A 26,798-nucleotide genomic window follows, 5' to 3' on the forward strand; every position below is an offset into this window, starting at 1 on the left:
CCATGACTTTTATCCAGGGGCATCTATATCTCACCTCAGCATGTGTTAATAAATTGTGAATAGGTGCTGATTTTTAGCTGTTAGTTTTTAAGAAAAACTTGTTAACCGTTTATGATTACTTTAATGGAGATAAAAATGAATAAAACCAGTCCTTTCTGTATTATTAGCTTGTGAAGATTATATGTTCAGCTGTAAAATGGGCACTCATACTCATCTGAGAGAAGAAGTTTCAGAGAGAAATGTAGGCAATTACTACAAGCGTCTGAAGTGTAGAGGTCATTTCTAGGAGTGCATGCATTGATGTGAGGCGCACAGAGTTAAGAACTATAATGAAAGGAAAACTCCATACTTGATAGCACATGTACAACTAGCCTACTGTCTACAACTGGACACAGGTCCAAAAATCAAATGTCACATGTTAAAAAAAATCAAGCGGCACTGAGCTTGTAATGTATATTTTATTTTGCACAAGCTTGCATATATACTGCACATACATTCAGTTTAAGAGGAGATGGAAGGCACACAAGGCAATTGGACTACTGTATCCTTTAAGTGGTACAAAGCAAAAGGTAAAAGTTTGGAGAGTATACAAAAGCTTAAAACACACAAAGTAAAACCCCTTTCCCACCCTCCCCACAACTTTTTTTTTTTCCTGTTTTGAAATTTAGTAGCTGCCAAACTAAATTTTTTACTTTTACTTTAAAATCAATTGTCTACTGCACCTTTTTATTTTCTTTTTAATATGGACAGGGAGTCTCATTGTGTTTATCATATCAATTAATATTACAGTACATCCTTGGTAATACAAAATTGTACACCTTCATCAAATAAATTAGGATAAATTAAACCAATAAATTATGCAAAGTCTTCAGAACAATAGACAACAACAAAAATCCACAATTGAAATTGCCTCTAGCTAAAAAAAAAAAAAAAAAAAATCAAAAATTGACTTTATCAGTTCAGTTATTGTCCTATATTCAAATCAAAGGGTCTTTATTACAAAAAAAAAAGAGCTTAATAATGCTATTTACAACATATTGCTAAATAATATAAAGGCAGTGTTTTGTCACGGTTTATACTATATACACATGAGAAATGGCTGGGACAGTATCGAGGGAAGCCACGACCTTTGATTCTTCTAGGTAGTGCTGAGACCAACCCCAAATACATTTTCTTCTACTTCTAAATTTGAAGTGGTAATATACAATTTTAAAATGCTTTATCCCCCTACGTGGAGGAATTAGATATTTAAAAAATACAGAATGAATACATTTTCACAAAAGAAGGCCAGCTCGTTTGCCTTTTCTGTTTCTGTGTGTGCATTTTGCGGGAGGGGGGTGTTGGATTTGAGAGAGGGCTCAGTTGAAAAGACTCAAAGTCCAGATGCTTCCAGATTCTGTTATATTCTTAGAAGGATAATTATAAGAAGATGCAAAGGTTAAATACCAGTTTTGATCCCAGCTCTGAATATGAGCATTTTAGCTTTAGTTTTATAGATGGTTTACAACTGACAGATCTACAGAAAACAAAACTGCATTTCCTTCAACATAACATTTAAGTGCAATACAGTAACTGCTTACTCATATAAACCAGTTACATTTTTAAGGGGAGCTTTTTGAAAACAATGCTTCTTGTAATTTGCAAACACAGAGTTTGTACCAGAAGGGAAACATTTGTACTATTCACACCAATGAATACGCTATTAATATACATGGCAAAGAGATTCTGCACTCTCTTCACATATACACGGTTTCTTTCAGGGGAGTCTGTAAACCACTTTTTCTTTCATGAATTTATGATTGTTTCTGGGTGACATCCTATTTTGAATGCCCCCAAATCTTTAGCTTTATGACTTACTATTAACCTGTATGATGTGTGTGCGTGTGTGTGTGTGTGTGTGTGTGTATGTGTAGTGGTGGGGGGGTATTTACTAAATGTCTTCATGTACATAGAAAAGAAATTTCATAAATGTACAGAAACTGCATTACCCTTGCCCTTGACATCTGATAAAAGAGACTGTTATCTTTTAAAAGTAGAGAGCAGGATTTCCAAGAATGCTTTCAACTGTCTATACAGTCACTGTAGTGTTCCTAATAAATTCAACAGATGTTGTGAGAATGTAGTTATTTATTAAAATCTCATGTCTTACGTAACAACAGCCATGAGGTTAAATATTTACATTGCTTTATAAAAGTTCCCCTCTTGCTTTAGTGTTTCTGTTTTGCTTTTTTTTGTTGTTTTAAATTTTTTTAAATGATATTCACCCACATCCCTAGTACAGTAACAAAGATTCTGCAAACATAAAACACTTTAATTAAATAATACTCGCGGAGGCACAAAGCAAACTTCAGGAATATGTGGGTGAACATTTACTTAAATAATTACTACATTCTAACATCTTCCACGTGTTTTACCATTTAATGTGAAACATCCTCATTAAACAGCCAGAGATACAGTAAGAATTAAATGTTTTGTTGCAAATAGAACATTCTTTTCACAAAACATAACAAATGTCTAAAATAGGTTCTTAAATCTAGATAGGAAAAGGTAAGCTTTCCACTTCACACGTATATATATATGTATATTTTTACATGTGTGTATATGTGTGTATGTGTTTTTATGTTCACACACCTGCGCACACATATATAGCACATGGTATGAAATATTGCTTCTATACTACTTTTCATTAGGCTAAGAAAACACAAGATTTGCACCACAGTTACAAAAAATTGGCTTCTACAAGAATTTTCAAAACTCGAATGCTGCTCAAACAATTGAGGAAAAAATAATTTGCGGTATCAAACTGTTCTAAAAATTCTCTTCTTCAAAAACGTATTCTCCCGCTTTGTTTTAAAAAGACACAAAATATGCATAGCTATCAACGTTATGTCAAACAGCCAGAAAAAAAATCTAGTGTTTATTGCAGCTGTAGTAATTGGAAATAAAGTCAAAAAGATGAAATCGAAAGCCACAGAAGGCACAAGAACAATTGTACTTGTGGGAAAAAACTGGTATTTTGAAGGATTTTTAAAAATCCCCCCCGCTGGTGCATTTTAGGTCTAGGCACAGACTATAACCTCAAGTGTATACGCAAAAATAATTTAGGGTTAGCAGAAGAGAAGGGGTGTGTGGTATTTCAACATGGACTTTAGACTTGTTTTTTCATATGTAAACTGTCCCTCATTCTTCACTCTCCCACCACAGAAAGTTAACTTTCTCCCAACTAGCCAATTTTCACTTGGTGAGAGTTGAGCTAAGATTTGAAAGGTGGTCATTAGAAAACAAACAAACAAACAAAAACTGTTCTATAGGAGTTTTGAGAGACAGGCTTTTGCCATTTTCCAATGCACTGGGAGGCACAAGATTTTATGATTGTAAAAGGGGAAAAAAACCTCCTGAAAGTAAAGTGATAGAGTTTTATTTTCAGAACAAAGAGGTGAGTGTATTCTCACGCTGCAATTTCTACTCTGAAATAATTTCTATGCCTCAGTGCACATTGAGAGAATATTATCAGTAGATAAACGCATCAACATTTGGTGGTGAACACATACTTTTGCTTAATTTGTCTATTTAAATTAGAAAGGCAGGAGAAAATAAGATTAAAATCCAAATAAGTCTGGAATCAGTACTGAACTTGCCCCAGATCAAAAAGATACCTAGCAATCTGTCTACGTAGGTGAATACACTACAGCTTTGCCTTTTACCTTGCAAATGGCAACACGATGTTGATAAAAATTACATGGAACAGCAAAGACCCAGTTGTGTACTGACATGAGCAACAAAAGTCATACTCTTTCCAACGCAGCAAGTCAAAAGAGTGTGACTACACGTTGAGATTGCTTCCTTACTCTGTGCTGATTGGATTTTTTCCCCACTTTATTCCAATGTAATGATTACCTGAACTTTTTTTTTAAGCAAGCCAGAAAAACAACAAATTGGATCTAATGACTGTGCATTGTGTAGGAGAGTGTGAGCTGGGAGATGTGTTTGCCCCTGGTGCAGAGAGAAGCTGTCAGTGCCCAGCCCAGGCCACTGCACACTCTGTCCACACTGAGAGGGCCTGTTAGTCTCCTGAATGATGCAGAGCATCATAGGACTGCACCATTTCATTTAAAGTCAGCAGGTTTTAAGGCTTTGTGCTGACAATAATTGCGTTCATACATTCCTGTCCATCAGCAGAATTTATAAATGACGTTAAATTACAGCAATCAGGTCAGCTAGTCAGTCACATGGGTCAAAACCTGCGCTTTCCAAAGTCAAATGTAATTTTTATAAAAATTAAGGGAAAATGGCATTTATGTTCTATATGTACTAAATACCAGATTTGTTACTGTGTCATTTTAGGAAGTGTATATCAAATTACCTAAGAGGAAGGAGGGGTCTGGAAAACACTATTAGAATGAACAATGAATTCTTACTGCATCTGCACACAAAAACCCATCTAAGAAAAGAATAAGTGTGAATGCCATATGATTTCTAAATGCAAGTATGGGACGTTGTACATCATTGAAAAACTGGAAAAAAAAAGGGAGAAAGAGGAGAACCATTGAAGAAAGCATAAAATAGCAGCTAGCTTTCTTATGTGTGCTGAAATTGTGTCTTTTGGGTTAACCCCAAACTTTCTTATGCTATACACTCTTCTCACATTTTGGTCAATACTAGCTTCTGAATTAGAAGAGGCATTATCAATTGCTTTAAAATGCTATATCTAAAATGAAGAAACGCTTAATTAGACTGTCATCACTTAGAACACCCATGAGGGTAGTGTGGAATTGTATATGAGAATAGGTTATTCTCATACGCGAAGATCAAGTCAGCCAACAGTTGTCAACAAACTTCTAGTGTAGGTAAGAATCTTATAGTCAAGTTGGGATTTCCTTTATTCCTTACTGTAGAAAGATATTCAGAAAACAGTGTTTTAGGAAAAAAAGGTGTTAATTAAACAGAAATAATAATCCTGTTAAGCATATAAACAACGTTGAGCAGAGTAGATTTGAAACTTATGTGCCTTTTACTATCTGAAGCAAAATAAACTGAAAATGAAAACAAGTTATAGGGTTTTTTTTCTATGAAGAATGATATCAGCTCCCTTATTCGGAAGAAGAACCTACTGTAAAGTTTAGAGAGGTGGCTAGATCAGGTATGAATTTCCAGTCTCATCTCGAAAGAGTCAGTTTTGTGCAAAATTGCTTTGCCTTCCATAAGAAACTGGTACTAGTGTGGGGGGTGCTTGTCATTTCTCTTAGGAAAGGCTTGATAGTTAGTGATTGTTTTTCTTTTAGGCCTTTTGGGGAACTTTTGCAAAGTGAGCTGCTCATCTGTCATCGGCATTATTTTCAAACATGTAAGAAAAAGCTACTCATCGCGTTCAAACCAAACAAGATGTTTCAGTGTATGAAGTGGTTTCATTGAGTTTTCAGACCTTAGCAGTAAAAACTAGAGACACATCACTGTCTGCAGAGTTGTGCTGTGTCATGGATTTTCCTCGGCCAACCGCCATTTGCAATAAGCCATCAATTAAGCGGACGCATCGTTTGCAAATGCCCTTCCTTGCTAATACAGACTTTACACACGCCAACATTCTTTTTCCCTGAAAATTAACCCTATTTTAAGTCTCCAAATGTTAAGGGCCTTGGGCAAAAGTAAACTAAAAGCGGAAGGAAAAATAACCATCCCCTTTCAATGGAAAACAAAAGGAAACGAAGGAAAGATGATGAGGAGGAATTACCAGCTGATTTCATAACATATCCATGCCTCCCATACACATATATAGGAAATCAAAACCTAGACACATAGAACTTGGACATCCAAAGGGGACTGCTACTATTCATACATTCAAAAAGAGTTGTTGAAATTTCTACTCATGAAGCAGCTCTTGTAGGCAGTTCGGGGATTTGAAAATCTCAGGGACTTCACTATCCAGCTTGCAGATAACCTTGTATATGGCCTTCTTCCAGGAAGGATCAACATCTTTGCCTGCGATAATGGCATTGAAAAACTCCCGTAATGTGATCTGTGCAACTTCCAGGAATCTCTCTGGAACCTGCTGGTACAAGGAGACAATGGTATTAATAAAGTTTTCAGTTTCAGGTCTACGCTTCTTCCAAGGAAACTGAGCTAAGAAAGTGGCTTACACGGCACCTGCATTTTCTAAAAATGGCCAGCCCTTATTCTCTTATGTAAAGTCGTTATATATAGCAGCATTGTGACGTGGGGTTGACAGCTTTGTAGAGTCTTAGAAACAGCCCTGTGCAAAGGCTCCATGCAGACCTGCCAAAAAACTAAGATTTCACTGTGAATATTAGGGTAGAAAAAGAGGGTGTGATTGTTCGAATTTCTCACTTCGTTAAATAGGTACATTCCAGAAGAAAGTCTCCAATTAATTTTTCAGAATTCAAATTATATTTTCTTTTGATTTTCCTTATGAAAACAAAATGTGTTCTCAAAAGAAGATAATAAATAACTGGGTTTCCATATGAACATTTACTCACACTTGACATGAAGAAAATCATCTAAAATCTCAGTTTCCTGTTTGTCTCAGAGGATTGTTGACTCAAATACTAAATTGTATATTGAAGTGACCTGAAGTATAAAGTACCCTGCATACTCTGCACACGTAAAGGAGTGAGATGATGACATTAACATGAAGTCACTAAATATAACATTTAAACTGAATCCTAAAATACCACATCAGAAACTACCTCGAGACTAGAACTGCTCCATAAGACAGTGATTTATGCAGCTGATAATGATAATAAAAACTGACATCTATTGAGTGTTTACTATGTGACAGACATTGTGTTATGTGCTGAATGTGAGTGATATTATTAATTCTCCCAATCTCTCTATGAGTGGTTATCCCAATTATACTATGAGAAACTGAGGCTCAGAGAGATCAAGGGAATTGCTCAAGATCATTATATTCCAAGAAAAACATTTCCCAAATATTCTTTTTAGAATCACTATTTGTTAAGCCTTTTCTTTCACAGAAATTAATATGTATGTGTGTTATGTGTATGTGTATGTGCACGTGTGTATATGTGTGTATTCTATTAATTGTCCATTTAATAGTCTGATCTCTTGAGGAGGGAAAACAGTAGCTATGATGTACTTATTTAGCATTCTTTGTAAATTACTCATAGCAAAGCACAGCCTATCTTTTCCCACACCAACATAACAGATTCACAGAATAATTCCATGAACTCATAATTTTCCAAGCACACACTGACACTTAGTAGATTTCTTTTAGTGGGGTACTAATGCATTAGTAATGTTTTATTTTTACATTAAGTGCAGACATATGAAGACATAAATGTATCGTAGTTGTACGTGTAGACAGATCTGTCTACACTTATATAAGAGATGAAAGATTTTCATCTCAGTTCAGACATGCCACTGCGGTAAATAAAAGGGAGGTATTATGTTAAACATGTTCCATCCTTTTCTCCTTACCTTTTCTCAACGGGTGCAATGGGCCTTTTTATGATAGTAACTGGTAAAGAAAACTAGAATAGTCACCAGACATCCCTGTTTTTCACATTTAAAACTGGACAAAGAAGTGCATTGCTCCCAAAGGGAAGTCAATCATCTTTTATAAAGAAATCTAATAGCTCCCCAGAAAAAAATAAAAGGGCTCCCCTTTGGGGGACAATCAGAGTCTTAAAAAAGTAAGAATTTTGAGCAGCTCTTCCCAAAACTTTCACTCTGGCCCATTTCTAAGGACATAGTTCCCAATGCTGCCTGGAAATTCACCCAAACGGGCTCCTCATCCCCTATGGATATGCAAACCCAGACACCCAACTGCCATTTCCTGCTGAGAATTCATGTGGATTTTCCATAGACCTTTGGTGATTTCCCCCCAAATCTCCTGGATGCATGAGTATTTGTTGGGGGAGAGCTTAGCCCTCCAACTCACCTTCTACCCATAGACAGTTACTCAGCAGTCTTTTTGACTGCTCTCCCCACCTCCCCCCTAAAATAATCCTTCACGTTCTATCAAAGGGGCACGACTGAGAGATGACCCTGGCTGCAGCGCAGCTGGGCAGGGCAACCACCCACTCTAACTACTTGGTCTGGGAGCTGGTAGCCAAATGCTACAGAAACATAATTATAGGCATTTATTAAAATAAACATTTCAAGAAGGGTGGTTTCACTGGCCATTGGCAACAGAGCCTCGACTTTCGCCTGTGTTCCCTGAACACTCAGGGAGGCAGCATGGCGTAGCAGAGGGCTCGGAGGGATGAAGGGGAGGGATGAAGGGCGTGGGCAGCTGCTCCCAGGAAGCCGGAGAAGGCCGGAAGCCCCACCCACCCCAGGAGCTGCACCGGAGGCCAAGGGAAGGGGGGCAGTGATGGAAACTGTCAGAGGAGGGAGATGCATCTAGAACAACATCAGCACCAGAGGAGGGAGGGAAGTGTAGGTGTAGAATTTTCCTGAGAACAAATCAAGGTAGCATCTTTGGGGGTTGGGTGCAGCCTCCGCCTCATTATTTTTATAGTTCATGTTTGTTAATGGTTTCTCATGGGTTCTACCCTGTTTTAAACCTTCATTTCTTGTGGTAGTAATCATAGGCTGTCCTGTATCATTTGTTTTTTCTGTTTGTGTCTTGATATTATCTTTCACCTGCTTACATCTAGTCTCAATTACCTTGTCACAAGGTGTCTTCAGATAAGGAGGCATGGTTCCCCTTCTGTGTGTCCCCCAAAATGCTCGGCGGAGTATCTTGGGCAAAGTCATTTGATAAATAGTTCATAACGAGATTTTGCCTCTGCTTCACTCCATATTGCTCTAGAGGAGCAGTTATATTCTTCCTCAATACTTAAATAAAGGAAGCTTAAAATAATGATACAATAAGATAGAATTTAAAGAGTTGGAACAGATCTCAGAAATCATCACTTTATAGATGAAGAAACGGTCAGAAATTATGAGATTCTGTGAGGCAAAGAAATTATGAAATAAAGAGACTCATGTGAAATATGGTATCTTCCCATTAAACCAGGCTGGCTCACTTTTAATGTTTTTATGTTTTTTTTTAATTTGTTTTTTAGCAATTTCAACTATTTATATAAGGCATCAAAACCTTGACAAGTTGTGGATCTGCAATCTAGAAAAACCACAGAGGAGCTAGTAACTTCAACATAAATGGGAATAGTATAAAAGATTCCCAGGAGGAGACTTTGGTTATTGGTTTATGTTGGGGAAGGGATGAATTCTTCGTAAACAAATGAAATGGCTTTCTAATTTAGTGCTTACTTGGAGGCAATGCTCATGCAATGGACTGGGGTGGATAAAAGAAAGTTATAATGAGATCCTGTAATACTGGAGCAACTAATCTTTTTTGGTGGCTCCAGAGGTCCACTGTTGGGTAGCAACTGATCTTCTGAGAGGGTGCCAGTGAATTCCATCCCCAGGTAGAAATGTCGTGCATGGAAAAAGGGACTCTCACTTCTCTGCTTGAAAACTTCCCCCAGCTCCATTTAACCGAGCAAGGGGGGGTGCTTTCTGATGTTTTTGTGGGGGCACCTTAGAATTCTGGCTTCTGAGAATGATGTTGCCCATATTTTTCTGTACTTCTTAACACCTAATGGCTTTCCAATCACCAATAAACATCTGCAGAAAATCCCTTAGTGACAAGTAATCCCTTATCTAGGTTTCTTTTAATAGAACCCAACAATCTGCAGAATGAACCCTAGAGTATCTCCTCAGCATCAGGTGGCAACAGTCAATCAAGTCACTGGAATGCAAGACAATGCAGGCTGCTGTGGGGGGGGGGGGAGGCGCGGGGTGGGGGAAGGCCAAGCCTTTGGACATGCCACAGGGAAAAAACAAAAGGCTTCCAAAGTCTTTGGCTGGAACGCTGAGGCTATTGTGGGAGCTGCTTTGCCCAGCGTTCCTTAGGAGAGGAGAGTGGAAACTTTGTTTTGATAAAAAGGCATCCCAATATAGGTGCCTCACCTCAGATGGTCTTGCCTTGATATTTGGAGGAGGCTGTAATTGTGAGGAGGCACTCGAATGCACTCACAAATTTGAAGGAGGCTGGTTATCAACATCCACCGATTTCATCGTAGTTTGTACTTGAGTCTCCTTAGAGCAAACGAGGGCCCTGTGGGCTTCAGGGAAATGGGAGGAGGTTCCCCAGTCTGCTCCGTCCACAGCTGGGGTGCACACGGACACGGTGTATTGGGTGGATGGGTGCTTTGCTGTTCTTATTTATTTATTTTTTTAAATCAGAATGAGTGGCAAAGACACATTTTCCCCCGTCTTCCTCCTCCTCTTCCCAGTTGCTTTACCTTCAAGGATGATTTGTTTTATTAAACTGACTGTCCCTAGCCTCTGCAGTACATAATAAAAGCCTGACAGAGCAGGCTGCCTGCCTTCTGTGTCCTGCAGATACTCATCATAAGTGTCAGGACATACCAAGGTTAGCGGTCACTGGAAGTGTGCTCGCTGGCCCAAACCTTGCCAAACGCTCTTGGCAGCTGAATGAATGTCACAGAGAATAGAAGGGGAATTACAAAGGTTAAAAAGAAGACAGCCTCTCCTATTTTCTGGAGACAGAGAAGCTGATTTTTCACACCTCTGAACCCTCGCAAGCTCATTCATCAGCCTCTTGTGAGGGACCTAAACCTTGCCCCTTGCAAGCTCTCCATGGACGCTTCTCCATCCTCGATCCCCTTTAAAAACTGGCCCACTGGCCTCATTTCATCAGTGAAATGATCTTTACTAAAATGGACAGAAAACAAACCGGGCATCAACCTCTCTCCCTAGCCCCTTCCCAATAACCGAAGGCTCAAATGGCCAACCGAGCTCATCAATAGATTACAAACTTATCAAGGGAGATCATCTTTACAGCTCATCTTTTAAGCTTTTTTTTTTTTTTTTAACTTGCTTCAGTGGAGAAATGGAAAAGGACCCATACGTATGGGCAGGCGTGGCTAAGGAATGGAAAAGTAAAACGCTGCTAGTATTTTGGTGAATTAGTTTGTGTGTGGGTTTTCTTTCTCCTTCCTCCTCCATTTTCTTTACTACTATAAAAGGGCAATAAAATGCTGACTGTAAGAAGACAATGTCAAGGAGAAAAGGGTACTGGTATTTTGGATACTCTTCACTGCTCGCCTTGGAGAGAGAGTTATTCTTGTCACAAACCCCTTTGTCTGCATCTGCTGACTGCTTGCCTGTAGCCAGCAGCATACTTTAACTGTTTTGTCACCTCCTAACATCACATGCATCAGCTGTTGGGCTTTTGTTACGGGTATTGTAGAACTAATCCGCTGTGGCTGTTCTACTGTGCAGTAAATAAAACAGAAACGGGCTTCTCAGACTATTCTGCATGAATATTTCAGATGGCTTTTACAACTCCGATTCACAAAATCAAATAAATAAATAACTCCCCCAGCGCCCCCAGCCTCTCCCCACGCACAGAAACAAAACCCCTCCAACTAGCCCCAGATGCCTCCAACTCAACCGCATTGAAGGCGCTGACTCGAGCCTTCAAGCAATTGTTTCGGTGAAGTTGAAAGAACAGTGCTCGCTCACTTTACCACCGTGGAATTCGTGTTTATGATGAGAGTTAAATACGTCTAATGCTGAAAACTGGGTGAGCAGCCCTGAAAATCTGGAGAGAGCTACTTTTCTTCCCTTGGGCTTTTCAAAAAATATATATCTGTAATGCCATCAAAAATATATAGTTACAGTTGCCTTGTCAAACTGTGTTTATGGTTTCCATCTGCATTTTCTTCCCTTCCACTCATCGGAAAGGGGTCAAAGGAAGATGCTTGTATATTTAGTTCATCCCAAGAGTTATTCCAAAATGTTTAACCTGTATAGGAGCACAAGAGGAAAACCAAACTTTGCTGGCTTTTCAAAACTGAACTTGCATCATCAGCTCTCGTTCGGTGTAAACAATGTACTGATCATCTATAGCGAGGGATTTTTCTAGATGACTTCTAAGTGTCTTTGGAGAAGTTAAAAAGAGAAAGGGCGTCTGCACGCGTGCGCGCACACACACACATGCACACAAAGATCTCAGGGAAGGAAACAAACAGTTGAAGTACTTTCCCAAGCATTCATTCACCCTAGTGTGCACACGATTCCTCTAAACAAACTCTCCCATCCCGGCTGTTTGTTAAGTAAATATTGATCAAGGAGAGACCTATCTCCTGACAGCAGTGGCACAAGCTGGGGACTTATACTGCAGACAGAGTGGACTTAAATGGATAAACTCAGATGCTTTAGTAACTCCTCATAGAGATTATCAGATGAAAAGGCAAGAACAGATACGTTGTTGCTGCTCCACTGTCTCACTCACGCTGAACTCTCCTGCCAGAGGCAGAAAAGAAGAATCATGGAGCTATGAAATATGGTCACAAGATGCTGTTACTAAGGGTCTCGCTTTGCAGTCATGCATGCATTTAGGCTGTGTGTACAGCCGAGGACTAAGTGGCCCTTCAGAAGGGACGAGATGGTCCAGGATGCTACACACAGTGAATCGTGGAATTGTATTCCAATGCCCTCTTATTATAGGGAAGGATTAAATGGGAAAGGAAAAATGAATGTGCTTTGGAAAGCATAAAATACCATCCAAATGTAAAGTGGTGGTTTGAACCTTTAAAAAGGAGCCCTAATTCCTGGGAAGCATTTTACTGTGATTAATAAATGTGTGCAACATATCGTTTTGAGAGATGCTTTGAGGAGGTTCGCTTGGGTGGTTTAATATTGGCTGCATGAACCAGTGCAGAAAAGTTGCTTAGTGTTTCCTAAGTTTTGTTTTTGTCATTTCTTAACTGCAACTCAAATCCCTGTTTTCTGCACTGTCAGTAGCTGAATGGACATGTGTACTTCCCTGGGAAGGCCAGTTTCAAAATCATCTTTAGAGATTAGGTTTTGTGTATTAAACACTGAGCACCATGGTCAAAGAACAAGGTGTTATATTTAGAGTTCCCCGCAAATGGCTAAATGGCGCTTGAATTTTTATTAGGATGCTCATGCTTGGAGCAACTAGCATGAGCCAGGAGCAATGGCTGCGAAGCTGCTTTCAGATGTCTGCCGATTACACCAAATGAGGCAGAGAAAGATTCTTCAGCATCTACTGGGTTTAGGACTAAAGTCTGTCTCCCTCTGATGCTCCAGGTGGCATTCACCTTTCAGGGACGTTAAAGGATTCGATTAGTCTATTGCACATGCACGCTAGGTCTCTAAGGGTGGGCCCACTTTCTAGTTACATGTTTTCCTACTTAAATATGTGAAGAGTAAATGCTTGCAGGAAGTGGCTATAGTTCAAGGTTTTCCTTAAACAAAAAACAAAACAAAAAAAACTATGTTTCCTTCGTCTAAGCAAAGGAACACATGGCAATAACAGTCTGTATCATTTTTTTTTTTTTTACAAAGCTTCGAAAGAACAATGTTCTGTTGAGCAAAATTCAGTAGCATTCTGTAAACATTAATTTAAGGAAATCAATAGACTCAGTGAGCTAAAGCCATATTGCAAGATAAACTGGCCAGAGTGCCACTTTGTCAAATAGATTTTCGTTTTCTCGGCGAGATAAAGACAGTTTCAAAACTGGGCAAACGTGTTGCAACCAAGGTTTGCAAAGTATGTGGCCTTCAGACAGTCTGCTTGTTCCTACTACAAAGCTGGATAAACAGACTTTAAAAATGATAAGATTGGTTTAGGATTGATTTGGCTTTCAAATTTTACATATCGTAGATGTCTTAGTTGTCTCATAGGAAAAGAATAAAACAACATTACCAGGCCTTCAGAACAGAAAACGTACTTAGGAGAAAGGGGTTAAATTGTCTTGAGAGACAGAGCATTGGGAGCAGTTTCAACTGATGCTCGACTTTAAAAAAGAAAGGAAGAAAGAAATCTTTATTCATGCTGACCTGATGGGCAACAGGCCTTCTTGCCAAAATCCCGAAGCCAAACTCTCTAGTGAGTTTGGGATCAGAGGTTTCAGCTGGTGGAAGCTGCTCACGTTCTGTGCTCACCAGGCAATGTCATGTTAATTTGGGGGGTGGGGGAGAGCTTGGGGGAAGCAAACCCCAGGGAAAGGCCAAGGAAGGAACAGGAGCGATGACCCACCCAACAGCACCAAGGTTTTTCTCAGCCAGACGGAAAGAGCTGCAGGAATAGTTAGAAAAAGTGGCAAAAGGAAAGCATCCCTCCCTTCCTGTGACCTTGGCAGGGACCTCCATGGAGCCTGTCACAGGACGCTTCCAAGTTAGACTGCTTGACACCCTCCAGTGCCATACTGGCCCTTTTAAATGCCGGCAGAGTAGCAACCGGCTAGGGCATGGTGGAAACAGCCCCCTGGGGGCACGTAATAAAAGGAAGAACAGTCACATGGAAACCAGCAAGGAGGGAGGTTAAGGATCTACCTTGAATGGACAGGGGAAATCCATGGAAAAGGATCACAGGAGTTGGACTTTGGTCTGCAGTGTGGAGAGTGGGGCGGTGTGGAGAATGGGGCCTGCTGTTGGCCAAACTCCTCACATGAACTTCTCTGACACCATGAACAAAGGGCAGAGACACACCCTGCGTATCTTCTTTATTTCTTCACCTGAATTTGAGTCTTTGTCTTTTAAGGGTGGATATTTAGAAAATACAGAACTGACAATAACATGTCTATACCTTTAAGATGTTGATAACGTCTACGACCTTAAAAACATCATAAAATTATCAACAGTGTGCTAGAGTTGAGCCTTTTGAGTCATTGTGACTTTTAGGTAACAGAAAAGAGTCTTAACATCTTCTATTCTACCTGTTACTAAATTGTGTATACATTTGAAATTAGGAAAGAATTCCACTGGCAACTCTGCCCATGGAAATTAAGATACATAAAACCATCTCTTACATAGCTCCAGTGAAAGATGGTACTAGTTTGCCAGGAACAGAATGACAAATGTCTAGGAGACACTGTCAGAATTAGTTAGTGGGGCTGAAATTTGCTTCACTGAATATGCTTAAAGTGGATAGTTTATTTTCTCAGTCATGGAAGTCTTGGTGTTATAAGTGTTAGGAAACACAATGATTATCAGATTATTTGTTGTAACGGAGTAAATTTTCCTTCCCTCCCAAACTTTGCATGTGTCTCAAAGAATGGTTCCAAGTTTAAAGAAACAAACATGTAAACAAGATAAAAACAAAATTAAAGAAAATGCATCAAAAACTAAAACCTAATATCTCTTCCCCTCACTTCAAGATAATACACAGATACTCTTAAGGTCTTGGAAACAGCTGGAAGCACACCGTTGGAACTGCACATCTGCTAGGCTGGTCAGGTGAGAGCTGGACCAAGACTATTCCATCATAGAATCATAGAATTTTGGAACTTCAGAACTAGAAGGAATCTCAGAGAGTTCATGTTCCACCAAAGAGAGAAACAACCTCTAGCCAGGGGTCAGCAAAGTGTCTGCAAAGGGCTGAATAAAAAATACATAGGCTTTGTGGGCCACATTTAATCTAGGTTGCATATTCTTCTTTTTTACAACTGTTTAAAAATACAAAAGCCATTCTTAGTGTGGAACCATGAAAAACAAACTAAGGGTCAGATCTGGCCCATAGGTCATAGTTTGCCAACCTCTGCTCTCAGCCAGACTTGGGGCCAACAACTTTTCTAAAGGCCTAATGTTCTTTCATTCTGCACTAATCCTGTGTGCCTCACTGATGGGGCACACCAGGTCCTCCCGCAGGGTAGCTGGGATCGACTCACCCAGATTTAACCAGAAATGTCACGAGATTCCTCATACACAGTTAAGGCTGCCCATGTCTATGGGATAGAGTTAATAAACCACACACAGAGAAGCTCAAGGACCAGGAGGACGTCAGTCTTGCCCTGCTTTGATTAAGAACTTTTTCATTAGGAGTTTTCCTGCCAATACTTATTTAAATGTGCTAACTGGAGCAATCTAGCCGTGCTTCATGACACCTCTAACCAACCAGCTAGATACGTAGATGGAAAAAATAAGCACATCGATCAGTGACCCCGTTGCTCTGCGGTGCTACCCAACATCCCTTTGAGGCAGCCCCGTGAATTATGCATCATTTGTTCCTGAGTTCAAGACAGGCTTGACAAAGTCCTTGAAGTTTAACTTTGCTGAGGTGGTGAAATGAACAGGGCCAAACTTGGTACCATTCTTGGAGGGGAGATTATCCAAAAACAACACGGCATAAACACTCCAATATTGCATGAAGGGACACTGGGGCACAGATAATCCACAGTTACTCCTGTTTCGCTGGAGAATGCATTACGTGATTGTTTTCTGCGGCAGCTTTACCTTCGTAATTAAGCTGCGCTTAGGCTAATATTAAAACTAGTCCGCGTGCCCTGCGTCCCTGTGGATGGAGCGATGTGAGTAAGGAGCCTGGGGAGGAGCTGCTAGGAAGTGGAGTTCGGGCAGGATGAGATGAGAACAGCATGGCCCATACGGATAGTGATCAACAGAGCTTCTCGTGGGGGATCCTGGCACTCTGCTAGCAGTAGCTTATGATACCCCAAATACTATCCAGGTTGTTTTGAGAAAGGATGGAAATTATTAATCTCAATCCCGTCCCTTGGTTTTGGCTGCAAGATCTTTGTTCTGCCAGAGAAATTTCAAGGGAATACTATTGGTCTCTTCTCCACAATCACCCTTTGCAAAACTAAAGATGGATGAGCTGTATTTCAAAAGCTACTTAAGAACTTGTGAAGGGCTTTAAAATCCTCTTTTCCAGACAGGTAAATAATTTGGAAAGTCACAGAAACATTCCAGAAGGAACTCAGGGGCTTCTGGAAGTCTGCTAAACCCCTGCCTACCAACACCTAAAATGGGACTTGCGGTCACGCTTGGTGGGGAGAGTCTTAGGATGCTTTCAGTACCTAGGACTGGCCCTGATGAAAGGCAATTTCAGGAGTCTATACCCAGATTATCTGACACACCTTCAGGTCACTGAAAATGCTAAACCTTTGAAAATAGGGCTGTATATTAAAATTAGCCTTGAAACCATAGATTTTACCTTCTTCTGTCTACTTCAGCTTCTGATAATTTCTTTGCCTTCACCCTGTTCAATTCCGCCCCCACCCTTGTTCTCAGTGAATATATTACCTTTTAATAAAAGTTACTTTTAGTACCAGATCTTAATTTAAAATGTTAAAGTAGCCTTAAAAACAAAATAAAACAAAACAAACAAACAAACAAAAAACCAGAAGTCGGGTGCAATAACCATAACGAATAATGAAAAATATATATCCAAATGACTTGTGTGACGATTTGATTTCTACCAACCACAAACTCTCACACATACCAAAAAAAAAAAAAAAAAAAAAAAAAAATTCCCAATGGAGAAGACTTTTATGGTCTCAATTACTATCATTTTGGGAATATTTAAAGGAAAAGATGGTGCTTCTTTTGCAAAAATTACCAAACAAGCCTAGTAGGGAAGATAGTTATATCTTCTAAAATAGCTAATTCTGTTTGAAAGAGGGAAGATGTAGATCACCTAGAGGTTAATACAGATTACAAATGCTGATTGTCTTTGTTGGGGTGTGGCCTATGTGGAACGTGTGTCAGGACAGGTGTACAGACTCTCTGTTAGTTTGTTCAGGTCTGTGCCACCTCTTAGAAAACCCAAAGGCATCAGGGCGTCACTGACAAATGTCATTGCTTGGCCACCCCACCCAAGGCAACAAATAAAGTGAGCAGCAAGTATAATGACTAGTGCTAATTCAGCCAATAAATTGTTTATGAATTTGAAAAATTAGTCCCTCTAATCCCAGTAAGGGAGTTGCCATGTCTCCTAGGGCACTGTTGAGATTTAGATCTGCAAAGAGGACCTTGGGAGAAAACGACAATGGGTACTCTGGAGATTTTGACTGAGATAATTAAGCTGCAGCAGAGTCACCAGGGTAGAAGTGGCCCCACATGGAAGCCATCTGGACTCCCAGGGCCTCCGTACTCACTGGTTAAAGCTTTGTGTCGTGACCAGGACTCAAGAGATTTTATTTAGAGAATGCAGAATGCCCTGTATTCTAGAATCACAGAATGTCAGAGCTAGAACAGAGCTCTGAGTTTCAGCTGATCACTTTGCAGGTGAACACAGTAGAGCCCAGTGAGGCAGGTATAGCCAAAGCCAGACCCTCCAGGCTGTGCTCCTTCCACCGCCCTCTGGCCTCTCATCACTGCCCTTCTCATCTGGAACAGATGATTCCAGGAGCCCGGAGCTGTTCCAGGCTAGGGTCGCCTTTACAGCCACACTTGGGGCAGGAGGAATCACTTTGCTCTTATTAAAACCAGTTTTGGATTGAGTATTTGTCCCAATTCTTACTAGAGCTCCTTGTTTACTTGTTTATTTATTTGCCTGTTTAGGGTGTGCAGAAAATGACGCAATAGTTGGGCTACCAATGTAGCCGCGATAAGGTAACATTTACTTGGCTCTGCAAAGGAATAAAAGTGAATGCTTATACAGCACTCACTTTGTGCTAATACACTCATGCAGATTCATTTAATTCTCACAACCACTCTGTGAGGTAGGCACTATTATTTCCCATATTTTACAGGTAAGGAAACTGAGGCACAAAGTGGGTAAGACACTTGCCAAGGTTTCACTGCTAGAAAGTGGCAGGGCTGGCATTTGATTCCAGGGACTATCTCTAAGCCCATGCTCTTAAATTCTATATTAGTATTGATCCAGGGCCACTGACATGGAAAGACGCCTCCCCCCCCCCCATTTTTTTTTTAAGATTTCAAGATGATGCTTGTATATAAAATAATGACAACTTGTAGGTGAACACTTTGTTTCCTGCCTGAAACCAGAGCTTTCTTGCCATAGTTGTCATTTTTATAGACTCAAGTCCAAGACTAAGGCTGGCTCCTCATGATGTCAAATACCCCAGTATTTTAGCTACAAAAACTCTGAAAACATCTAGACAGCAGAGTGGATCTGCCCATTTTTTTTTTTTTTTGCTGGGGCGGGGGCGCTGGGTATGTCCTGCAGACACAATCAGATTTGCCAGAATACTTGCCAAGAGTCTGACAAATTGGTCTCACTGGATCATTTTAACCAGTAAGTGCTACTGAGATGCTACTCAAGAAATCCAACTTCGGAGGATAAACTTTTGGGGCAATCAAAAAAAAAAAAAAAAAAAGAGTCCTATTGGGTGTGCGTGAGGCACAATTGCCAAACTGTGGCATGGCTGCCCACACCTGGAATTCTGCCCTGTGGTTTAGTGATTGTAACTGTCCCTCAGAAAAACAGTCAGGCCGGAAGCGCATTACAGAAGGGCAGCTAAAATGATCGGGGGCAGCCCACTTACTGTATGAGATTAGGCTTTTAAAAAGGATTAGAGCTCCTTAATCTGTGGAGATGAAGATTAAGAGGGAGTAATGATCAAAGTCTATAAAATCAGAAAGGAAATGGAGAATATGGCCACAGCCCTGTTCACAAATCCCAGGATATTATAACACGGGATATCCCTGCGGAGTTCTAGGGGAATCACTTTAAGAGCCATAAAAAGAAGATACCATTTTCCCAGTAGGTAATAAATTTAGAGAATGATTATCTTGAGGAATGGTATAGTCTGAGAATGGGGTTAAGTTTTTTAAAAAGTTTAAACAAACCCATGGGTGACAAAACCAGAATGATCTAACACTGGGAGGTTAGGAATATTTGAGGTACATCCTCAGTCTTTTGAAAATGATTCAATCAGTGGCAGGTTCCAGCCTCTCCCAATGTGCTCCCTGCCCAGGGCTGACAACGGGCTGGGCACCAGTGAGCTGACCCCTCTCTGCTCACCCTGTCATCCAGGTTGTTCCTAATATTCAGAACAGGACTCATGCATATTCTTGTGCCCATCTTTGGTGGGTATTTGGAAACCTCAGGAGCCTGGTACAATATGGCAACTCGTTCCTTGGAGGAAGTTTTCTTTAATCCTTAGGAGGGTCTTTGTTTTAGGATTTTGCATTAGAATTCAGGGCAATGATCTGACCATGATTCCTATAAAATACAAACTTACTCCTTTAACCCTACTTCAAAACTAAAATCTTAAGTTTTACTCAAAGTAGAGACATTTAAATCATCTTATGTTGTAGTGGTCAGGGGATAAAAACTGGTTAAACTCCACGACTCGTAATACACTAACATGGATCAGTTCATTCAACTTTAAGGGGAAATGAAACATACCGATTACGTAGTACCCATCACAGCCTAAGATATTAAGCTCTAAAATTTACCGCAGTGAATGCAGAAACCAGCGCACCTTCACAAAAGAAGTGGCTCTGTTAAGTATACAGAATCAAACTTTAGAGAGAGAAATGTTTTAGCTGTTTCCAAAACAGCCAAGTGTTAATCACTTTAAGGATCTAATAATAGGTCATTGTTGAGGGCTGGGGAGGTTGGGACAGCAGAAGGAGGGGGCAGTGGGTTTTGGGAGAGGGCAGAGTGGAGATGAAGATTCCATGTAGAGAAAAGGAACCTTCAGACAGCTACACCATGCACAGCGAGGCATGAAGAATATTTTCTGTACTCGCATTTTAAAGTGCTTTCTGAAAATTGGTAAAATGTGGCAATGTGCAGAAGCAAATAAAGGAGCCCAGGAAAGAGGGAGGGGGGCAGAGGTAGGGGACAGAGGAGAAAAGCACGCAGACAATAAGCAATATTTAATAACCCCTAATTCTAACTCTGTCTACCATCGTACACTGGAAGCAACCGCTTGGTATCTTTTCAAATTGCAAGTTTGAAAACGTTAGTCCTCACGGTGGGAAGCTATTCAAAGTCACTATTCATTTGGGGAATAAAAAAGTATACGAGGTGGTCAGGGGTGGGGAAGGGTTCAAGGGTAAAGAGTCACCTTGCTTCTCACTGTGGACTTTGGAGTGATTTGGGCAAAGAAAACGGGGACATCTGGAGTTCAGAAGTCGAGGAAAATGGGGAAGAACCAGGAAGATGAATGCATGATCATCAGCGACACAAAAGAATGGAGCAAAAAGAAGCCTGGATTTGGGCACTGGCGTCTGGCAAGGAGGCCGGCAGCAGGGCTAATGAAGCATTTGCGGCGTGGGACATTTGCCAACGCAACAAAGAAGATGTGCTTGGGCTCTGCAGATGTGCCAGGGCCCCCAGAGCAAAATAATGACATAATCACCATCAGTGTCACAGACCAGACTGTACACAAGGTGACAGGGGAGGGGAGGCCTGTAAGGCGCACACAGGGAGGCCTCGCGGCTGCCCTGAGGCCTGGGAGGCGGGCAGGGCGACCCACCTGACTATTTATATCTGTATCTTAAACCCAAAGGGGAGGCTCGTGCACATCTTTGGTGGGTGTTTTCCATCCGATCCTAGCCACTCCTGACGAGGCAACAGAAATCTGAAAATCTTCCGAGAGATTTGGACTGAATGGAAGGGACAGAATAAAGAGGAGCAAAGAAGTGGAGACAGAGAGTTCTGTAAATCAAACCCTCCCTGTCTTCTGCTCTAAGTGCTCAGACTCCCATGAACCTGACCCCAGCCGCACAGCCTAAGGCATAAATACTATCATGGATGTCAATCTTTCATACTGCCAAGAAAATGCAAGATATATTTTGGGGAAGCCGTTTTGGAGGGGGGACACAAACGAGCAACGACTGGGCCATCTCAAAGTGAGTGCGAGGCACGGGAGAGTCGCCCCTGCTCATTTTCAACACAGTCTCTCAGCAGGCCTCGTCACCTGCCCGTGGCTCTTGCTCAGTAAGGTGGGTGTGTTAGTACAGCTGTCTGGCTTTTAAGTGACTTTTGTCAGTTTGAAAGTGAAAGTCTGTTTGAGGAGCTGAAAGAACAATAGCTCAGAGCCCGGAAGAAGAGCTTGTAGCACAAAGGACTTGGCTACACTAGTGTCCTTTTCATTGCTTCTCATGAAAGATTCATAAGACTAACTTTAATTTTTTATGACCCTCTTTTGGGTATGACTATATTAGTTGTGTCAACTTCCATACACAGGTTCCCTTTAAATACCAAAAGGTCTGTTGTGAAATTGTTTTCAAAGACCAAAGAGGGCAGAATCGATTCTGGCTATCCTGTTGGTCACTTCCTCCAAAGGAAACTGCTATAGGGACACAGAGGTTTCCTTTAAATAGGGTCCCCTTCAGCCTTGAAGTCACCATGAACGCTATAATGTAGTTATTTTAAATCTTTCTAATTTGCTAGTTCAACTGCTCCTCGGAAGAACGATTATATTTGTTTTTCTTGGCTTCACCCTATTTAACAGAACAGTAGTATAATGATCATTAATAGATGGTTCCCCTTTTCCTATACTTTTCAAATAGCCATCTCCCCATTGCATCTTTACTTTGTGTCTCAGCCAAAAATTGGGGTTGGGGAGGGAGACAGATTGTTATTTGTTTTATGTCATCTTACAGAACAACACTGGAGATTGGCTTAAGGCAATCACTGAAGGTGAAACCATATTGTTGAACTAGCATAATCTACTTTCAAGCATTAAACTCCTACGTTTCACCAAAAAGAACGCTTGTAAAGAAAAAAAAATTATTGTCGGACATTTATATTGATGTCTTTAAGAGAAATGAGTGAAATGATCATTAAAATTTCTGCCCTATGACTGACAAAGAACCAAACTGTTAAAAAGTGAAATAACATCCTGGGGGGGAAAATGAGGAAATTTGATTCAAAAATGGGCTCTGCCATGTGAAAAGGGATCTCCAACTTCGAGCCAGCGTTGGTTTCCTAAATGAGTTTGTTTCATCTAGACAAAATAAACAGGCTGGCGTTCAAAAGGTTGTTAGAACTTCTTCAGACATTTAATCCAGGATGGGCTGAACACAATGATAACATCCCACTTAAAGCTCCAGCCACCACCAGCGGCTCTCAGAAGAGAACTTGCTCTCTTTCTCCTATTGATAACCCTTTGTGGGACGAAGAAAAAAAGCCAAAGCAAGGAGAACTGAATGTCGGACAATAGGCATCATTCCACACACTGTTCCTGAACTTTCCTCATCTCTGAAGGACAATTAATTATGAAGGCCTTAGGGGTAGGTCGAAGCAAAGGAAAACCCACCACTGTCCCAGCGCCACAGCCGCTACCTCTGTGTTTGCTAAATGGCTTCGCCTGTTGGGGTACAGTCACCGAGAGAGCCAATAGATCATTTGGGGGAGGGGTGGCGGGAGGTGAGGGAGGAAAAGCAAAAGATTTTTTTGTGTGTGCGCCTGCCTGCCCTTGTATAATTCTATTCTCACTGTGAACTCATCCATACACAAAACACAAGGACAATTTTTTTTTTTTTTTTTTAAAGAGAGAAAAGCCACAGGGTAGGTTACAGTCAGAAACGGCCTCTCAGTGGTGTGTTAAAAAGGATGGTCTTTTCACCAAATCATTTCACAGAGGCAAAACAGACAAACACAAAGAGTTGAGACTTTTTCTCCTACATTAAATGGAGTAACTGATAAGGTCAGACATATGATACCTAAAGACATGAATCTGTGAACTCTTGAAGTCAAAGGGCCTCTCTGTGCCGAGGAACAATCTTTCAAAGGAAATAGATCATAGAACTCCACTGAATCCCCTTTAAACTTTATGAAGCAGGAGGAGAAAAAGCTCTAAGTAGGGAAGCTTGACAGAAGAGCCTTGAACTATTTTCTGAAGGAAAGATGAGACCCTCCCTAGGCTGCCACAAAACATCTTTTTTTTTTTCTAAAGGCTCCTCTGAACTTTGATATGTGCCAAGACACTGCTATTGAAAGCTGTATAATTATGTGCTATAGCCACTGTAGAAAATGCTTTGTTCACCCCAACAAAGGACAATAAGCAAAGTAAAGCGACATTACACTGTATCTTGTTCTTTAAGAATGTTGAGAAAGGTCATGGAATGCTATAACTAATAAAGCTGTTGAGTAAGGAGGTTTTAAAGTTGATCTTACTGTGCTTGAATGTAACCCAATGACAAAAAAGACACAGGGAGCTAAAAATGCAATGACATTACCAAATAGATGATAAATCAATGGGCCCGCTTCATTATACTGATGAACACCTCGAATCCCAAAAGGACAGCGGTACAAAAATGAAGCCTCACGCACGCACACATTTCCCCCCCTCCACCCGCCCCCAACCCTCCAACCCCAGCCCCAACCTGGTGTCTCTACCGCGCTCTCCTTCAAATTTCAGGCAATCGCTCCCTAGAAGGAGTACGTTCCCAGACAGCCATGTGTATATACATATTTAGAGAACATTCATTTAGTCTCTTAAAAGATCAATTTGGCTTGTCAATGGTGGGACTGGCACGGGAAGAAATGGTAAGGGTTTCTCTTCCTCCTCGCCACCCACCAAGAGTGCGTCGTGCAATCATTTAAACGGCTCAGCGGCTTTGAGGCCAAGAGACTGCAACAGCAGTGAAAGGTTTTCACTCATGTGCCAGTTTTCCAAATGATCACTCATATTTAAGTATCTATTTGGAGCAGAGGGAAGCGCTTCCTAAATCCACCTGTCCTCATTTCTCTTTAAAGAGACGACAGTGCAAATGAAAGAAAGACTTCCAAAAACATTAAATCTTCTTAAATGTGGGTTTTGTTGGAAGTGGGAGTGGGCTGGGAAGGGGGGTTGGCGCAGCGTTGAGTATATGTCCCATAAGTGTGTGTGTGTTTGCCGGAAGTGGGGGTGCATGTGAGGGGTGCTGCTTTTTTAAATTTTCTATTTCCCAGAGGAAAGTAAGAAAATGCATAAAAGAGGTCTGCAGAAGTACCCTTCTTGCCCGTCACGTGTCACCTAGAAAGATGTCAAACCCACAGGCTGTAGGACTGAGCATCTGCCCGGTGAGATATTAGTGCCTTAGGACATGGCATTGACAAACCCGCTAACGAATGGATCAGGTTCCCCAGTCAATGGATTTCGAAGCCTTCCACACCCAAACCTGGGCTGTTAATGAGGGCAGGGGAGATTAGTCGTTTTTGTCCAGAACCTGGACTCTGCCTACAGGTAAACGACCAGCCACTGAGGGGCTCATGAAGGAATGTGGCTTCCCACGGTGGTGATGCTGGGAAAACGCTACCTCATGGTACCCCAGAATGAGAAAGAGCGTTCGATGCACCTGGATGAAGGTGTCTGTCACCTTCTCTTCTCTACTTACACTCAGCCCAACTCAAACCCTGCAACCTTTGGATCATTCTGCCTTTCTCAGCTTCACCCTGCGAAAGTGGCCAGCCTAGGTAATGCAGTCCGACCTAGGCTGACACGTCTTGGCAATCTGATTGGTAGTGCCATTAACCTGTGCGAGTTACACAAGTCAGTTGCCTTAGTCGAGTTCCTTGCAGAACAGATGAACCAGCCTCGGAAACTGACAGTGATCATTCTCTTCTTTCCCTGCCACAGTGGTAAGGGAAAGGGAAAAAAGCAATAAAATCCAACTCATACGCCCCTAAAATCACAAGTATCGGTATAATTTAAAAACTGGGAAGGAATCCCAAACATCCTTTCCCTCCCCATAAAAAATTTTTTTGGAAGCCCTTCAAAGTGAAGTGAGAATGAAGTATGGAAATATATACCATCACACCTGGAAAGACAAATTTATTGTTGCCAATCTCATTAAATGTGAGAAGCAGGAGTGGAAGACGCAGCCCGAAATCGCACACCCCTCTCCTGCACACCTTCGCAAACCCACGTTCAGAAGACAGCCGTCCTGCTCCGTGTGGTACCGCCAACTTGACTTCCTTGAGCACAAGCTAAAAGTGTAATTCATTTTTTTTCTCGCCTTCAGGGTATTCTGCCACATCCCTTGGGTCTTCTCAAGTGCTCACCACCCTAAGTCTGAATGCTGTGCCAACAATCTTGGCAATTGGGTAAACTGACACAAAAGGCAGAACAAGCACCCTCGCCACTTAGAAGGTCCTGACTCGTAAAGGCCAGGACATGCAGGGTCTAGGGGAGGAGAGAGATGCAAGCCACTCCCTCTTTGCTAGTGACAAACCTTCCCATCTGCTTTGTTTCCCTGGGGGCCAGGGGTCAGCAGCCTCTCTAGCCTTGAGAGCCAGCAGTGGAAGGGACTGGAGGGGGGTGGTGCTAAGCAATGACAGAGGTGCCACCAGCAAGCAACAGAGGAAGAGAAGGAGCAGAAAGCTGAAAAAAGACAAGGGGTAGAGAAGAAAAAGAAGGAAGAACAAAGCAACAGTGAGGGAGGGAAACCAGGAGCCTCATCCTCGAACCTCCTCCTCTCGCCCTGGGGCGCCCTGCCCTCATCCATCTAGAACAACTTTCAAAACTGTAAAGCTTCAGGCAAATTGAAATTTCCCTTGTTATTATATTGATATCAGTGTCATTATTATTGCCCACATTAAATAAGTTAATACTGGCAAAATGCTTAGAAGAATGCCTGGAACATCAGTAAATAATCAATAAATATTAGCTATTTTACGATTGCTACCAACAACTGATGGAGAAATTTAAGAATGCAATCAATAAGACATTTTATTGTTTGACCAGCTCATACTCAGTTGGGTTAATATATTCCTTTGAATTGACTGGATCTTTAGGCATTACATAGACATGACCTTAAAGTCTCTCTCCCATGCTCCATCTCTGTTTAAAAATTAAAAAAGAAACAAGGTGTACAGTTCTCCACATTGCCATTCTCTTCACTTGCTCATACTGAAACTATAGGTTCATTTTGCTTGACTTTAAGAGGAGAAACTGAAATACAGAATGTCCAGCCCTGCACACAGTATCAGTGGAGGTATTTAGCTTGAGGTGCCGGGTCCACTTTTGGCTTGCAGCCCTGGCCCACACTGGCAAAGTTACAAAGATAATAACAGTGGCTTTTTAAGCATCTCACTTAAGCAGTGACCTCCA

At 41.2% G+C, this 26,798-nt stretch overlaps 1 protein-coding gene across 2 annotated transcripts in view; it reads right to left on the minus strand.

Moving 5' to 3' along the window:
* Nucleotides 1-214: 214 nt before the first annotated feature.
* PROX1 (prospero homeobox 1) overlaps nt 215-26,798 on the minus strand; it is a 51,925-nt gene continuing 25,341 nt past the window's right edge. The window contains exon 5 of one of the 2 annotated variants that reach the window (XM_069459442.1): nt 215-6,043. In XM_069459442.1, coding sequence (XP_069315543.1) covers nt 5,858-6,043 — 186 coding nt within the window. In that variant the 3' untranslated portion in view covers nt 215-5,857. The remainder of the gene's footprint in view (nt 6,044-26,798) is intronic. The other variant, XM_069459440.1, reaches the window with a different exon arrangement.

This window comes from Eulemur rufifrons, chromosome 27, assembly GCF_041146395.1.
Source record: "Eulemur rufifrons isolate Redbay chromosome 27, OSU_ERuf_1, whole genome shotgun sequence".
NCBI classification, from domain to species: domain Eukaryota; kingdom Metazoa; phylum Chordata; class Mammalia; order Primates; family Lemuridae; genus Eulemur; species Eulemur rufifrons.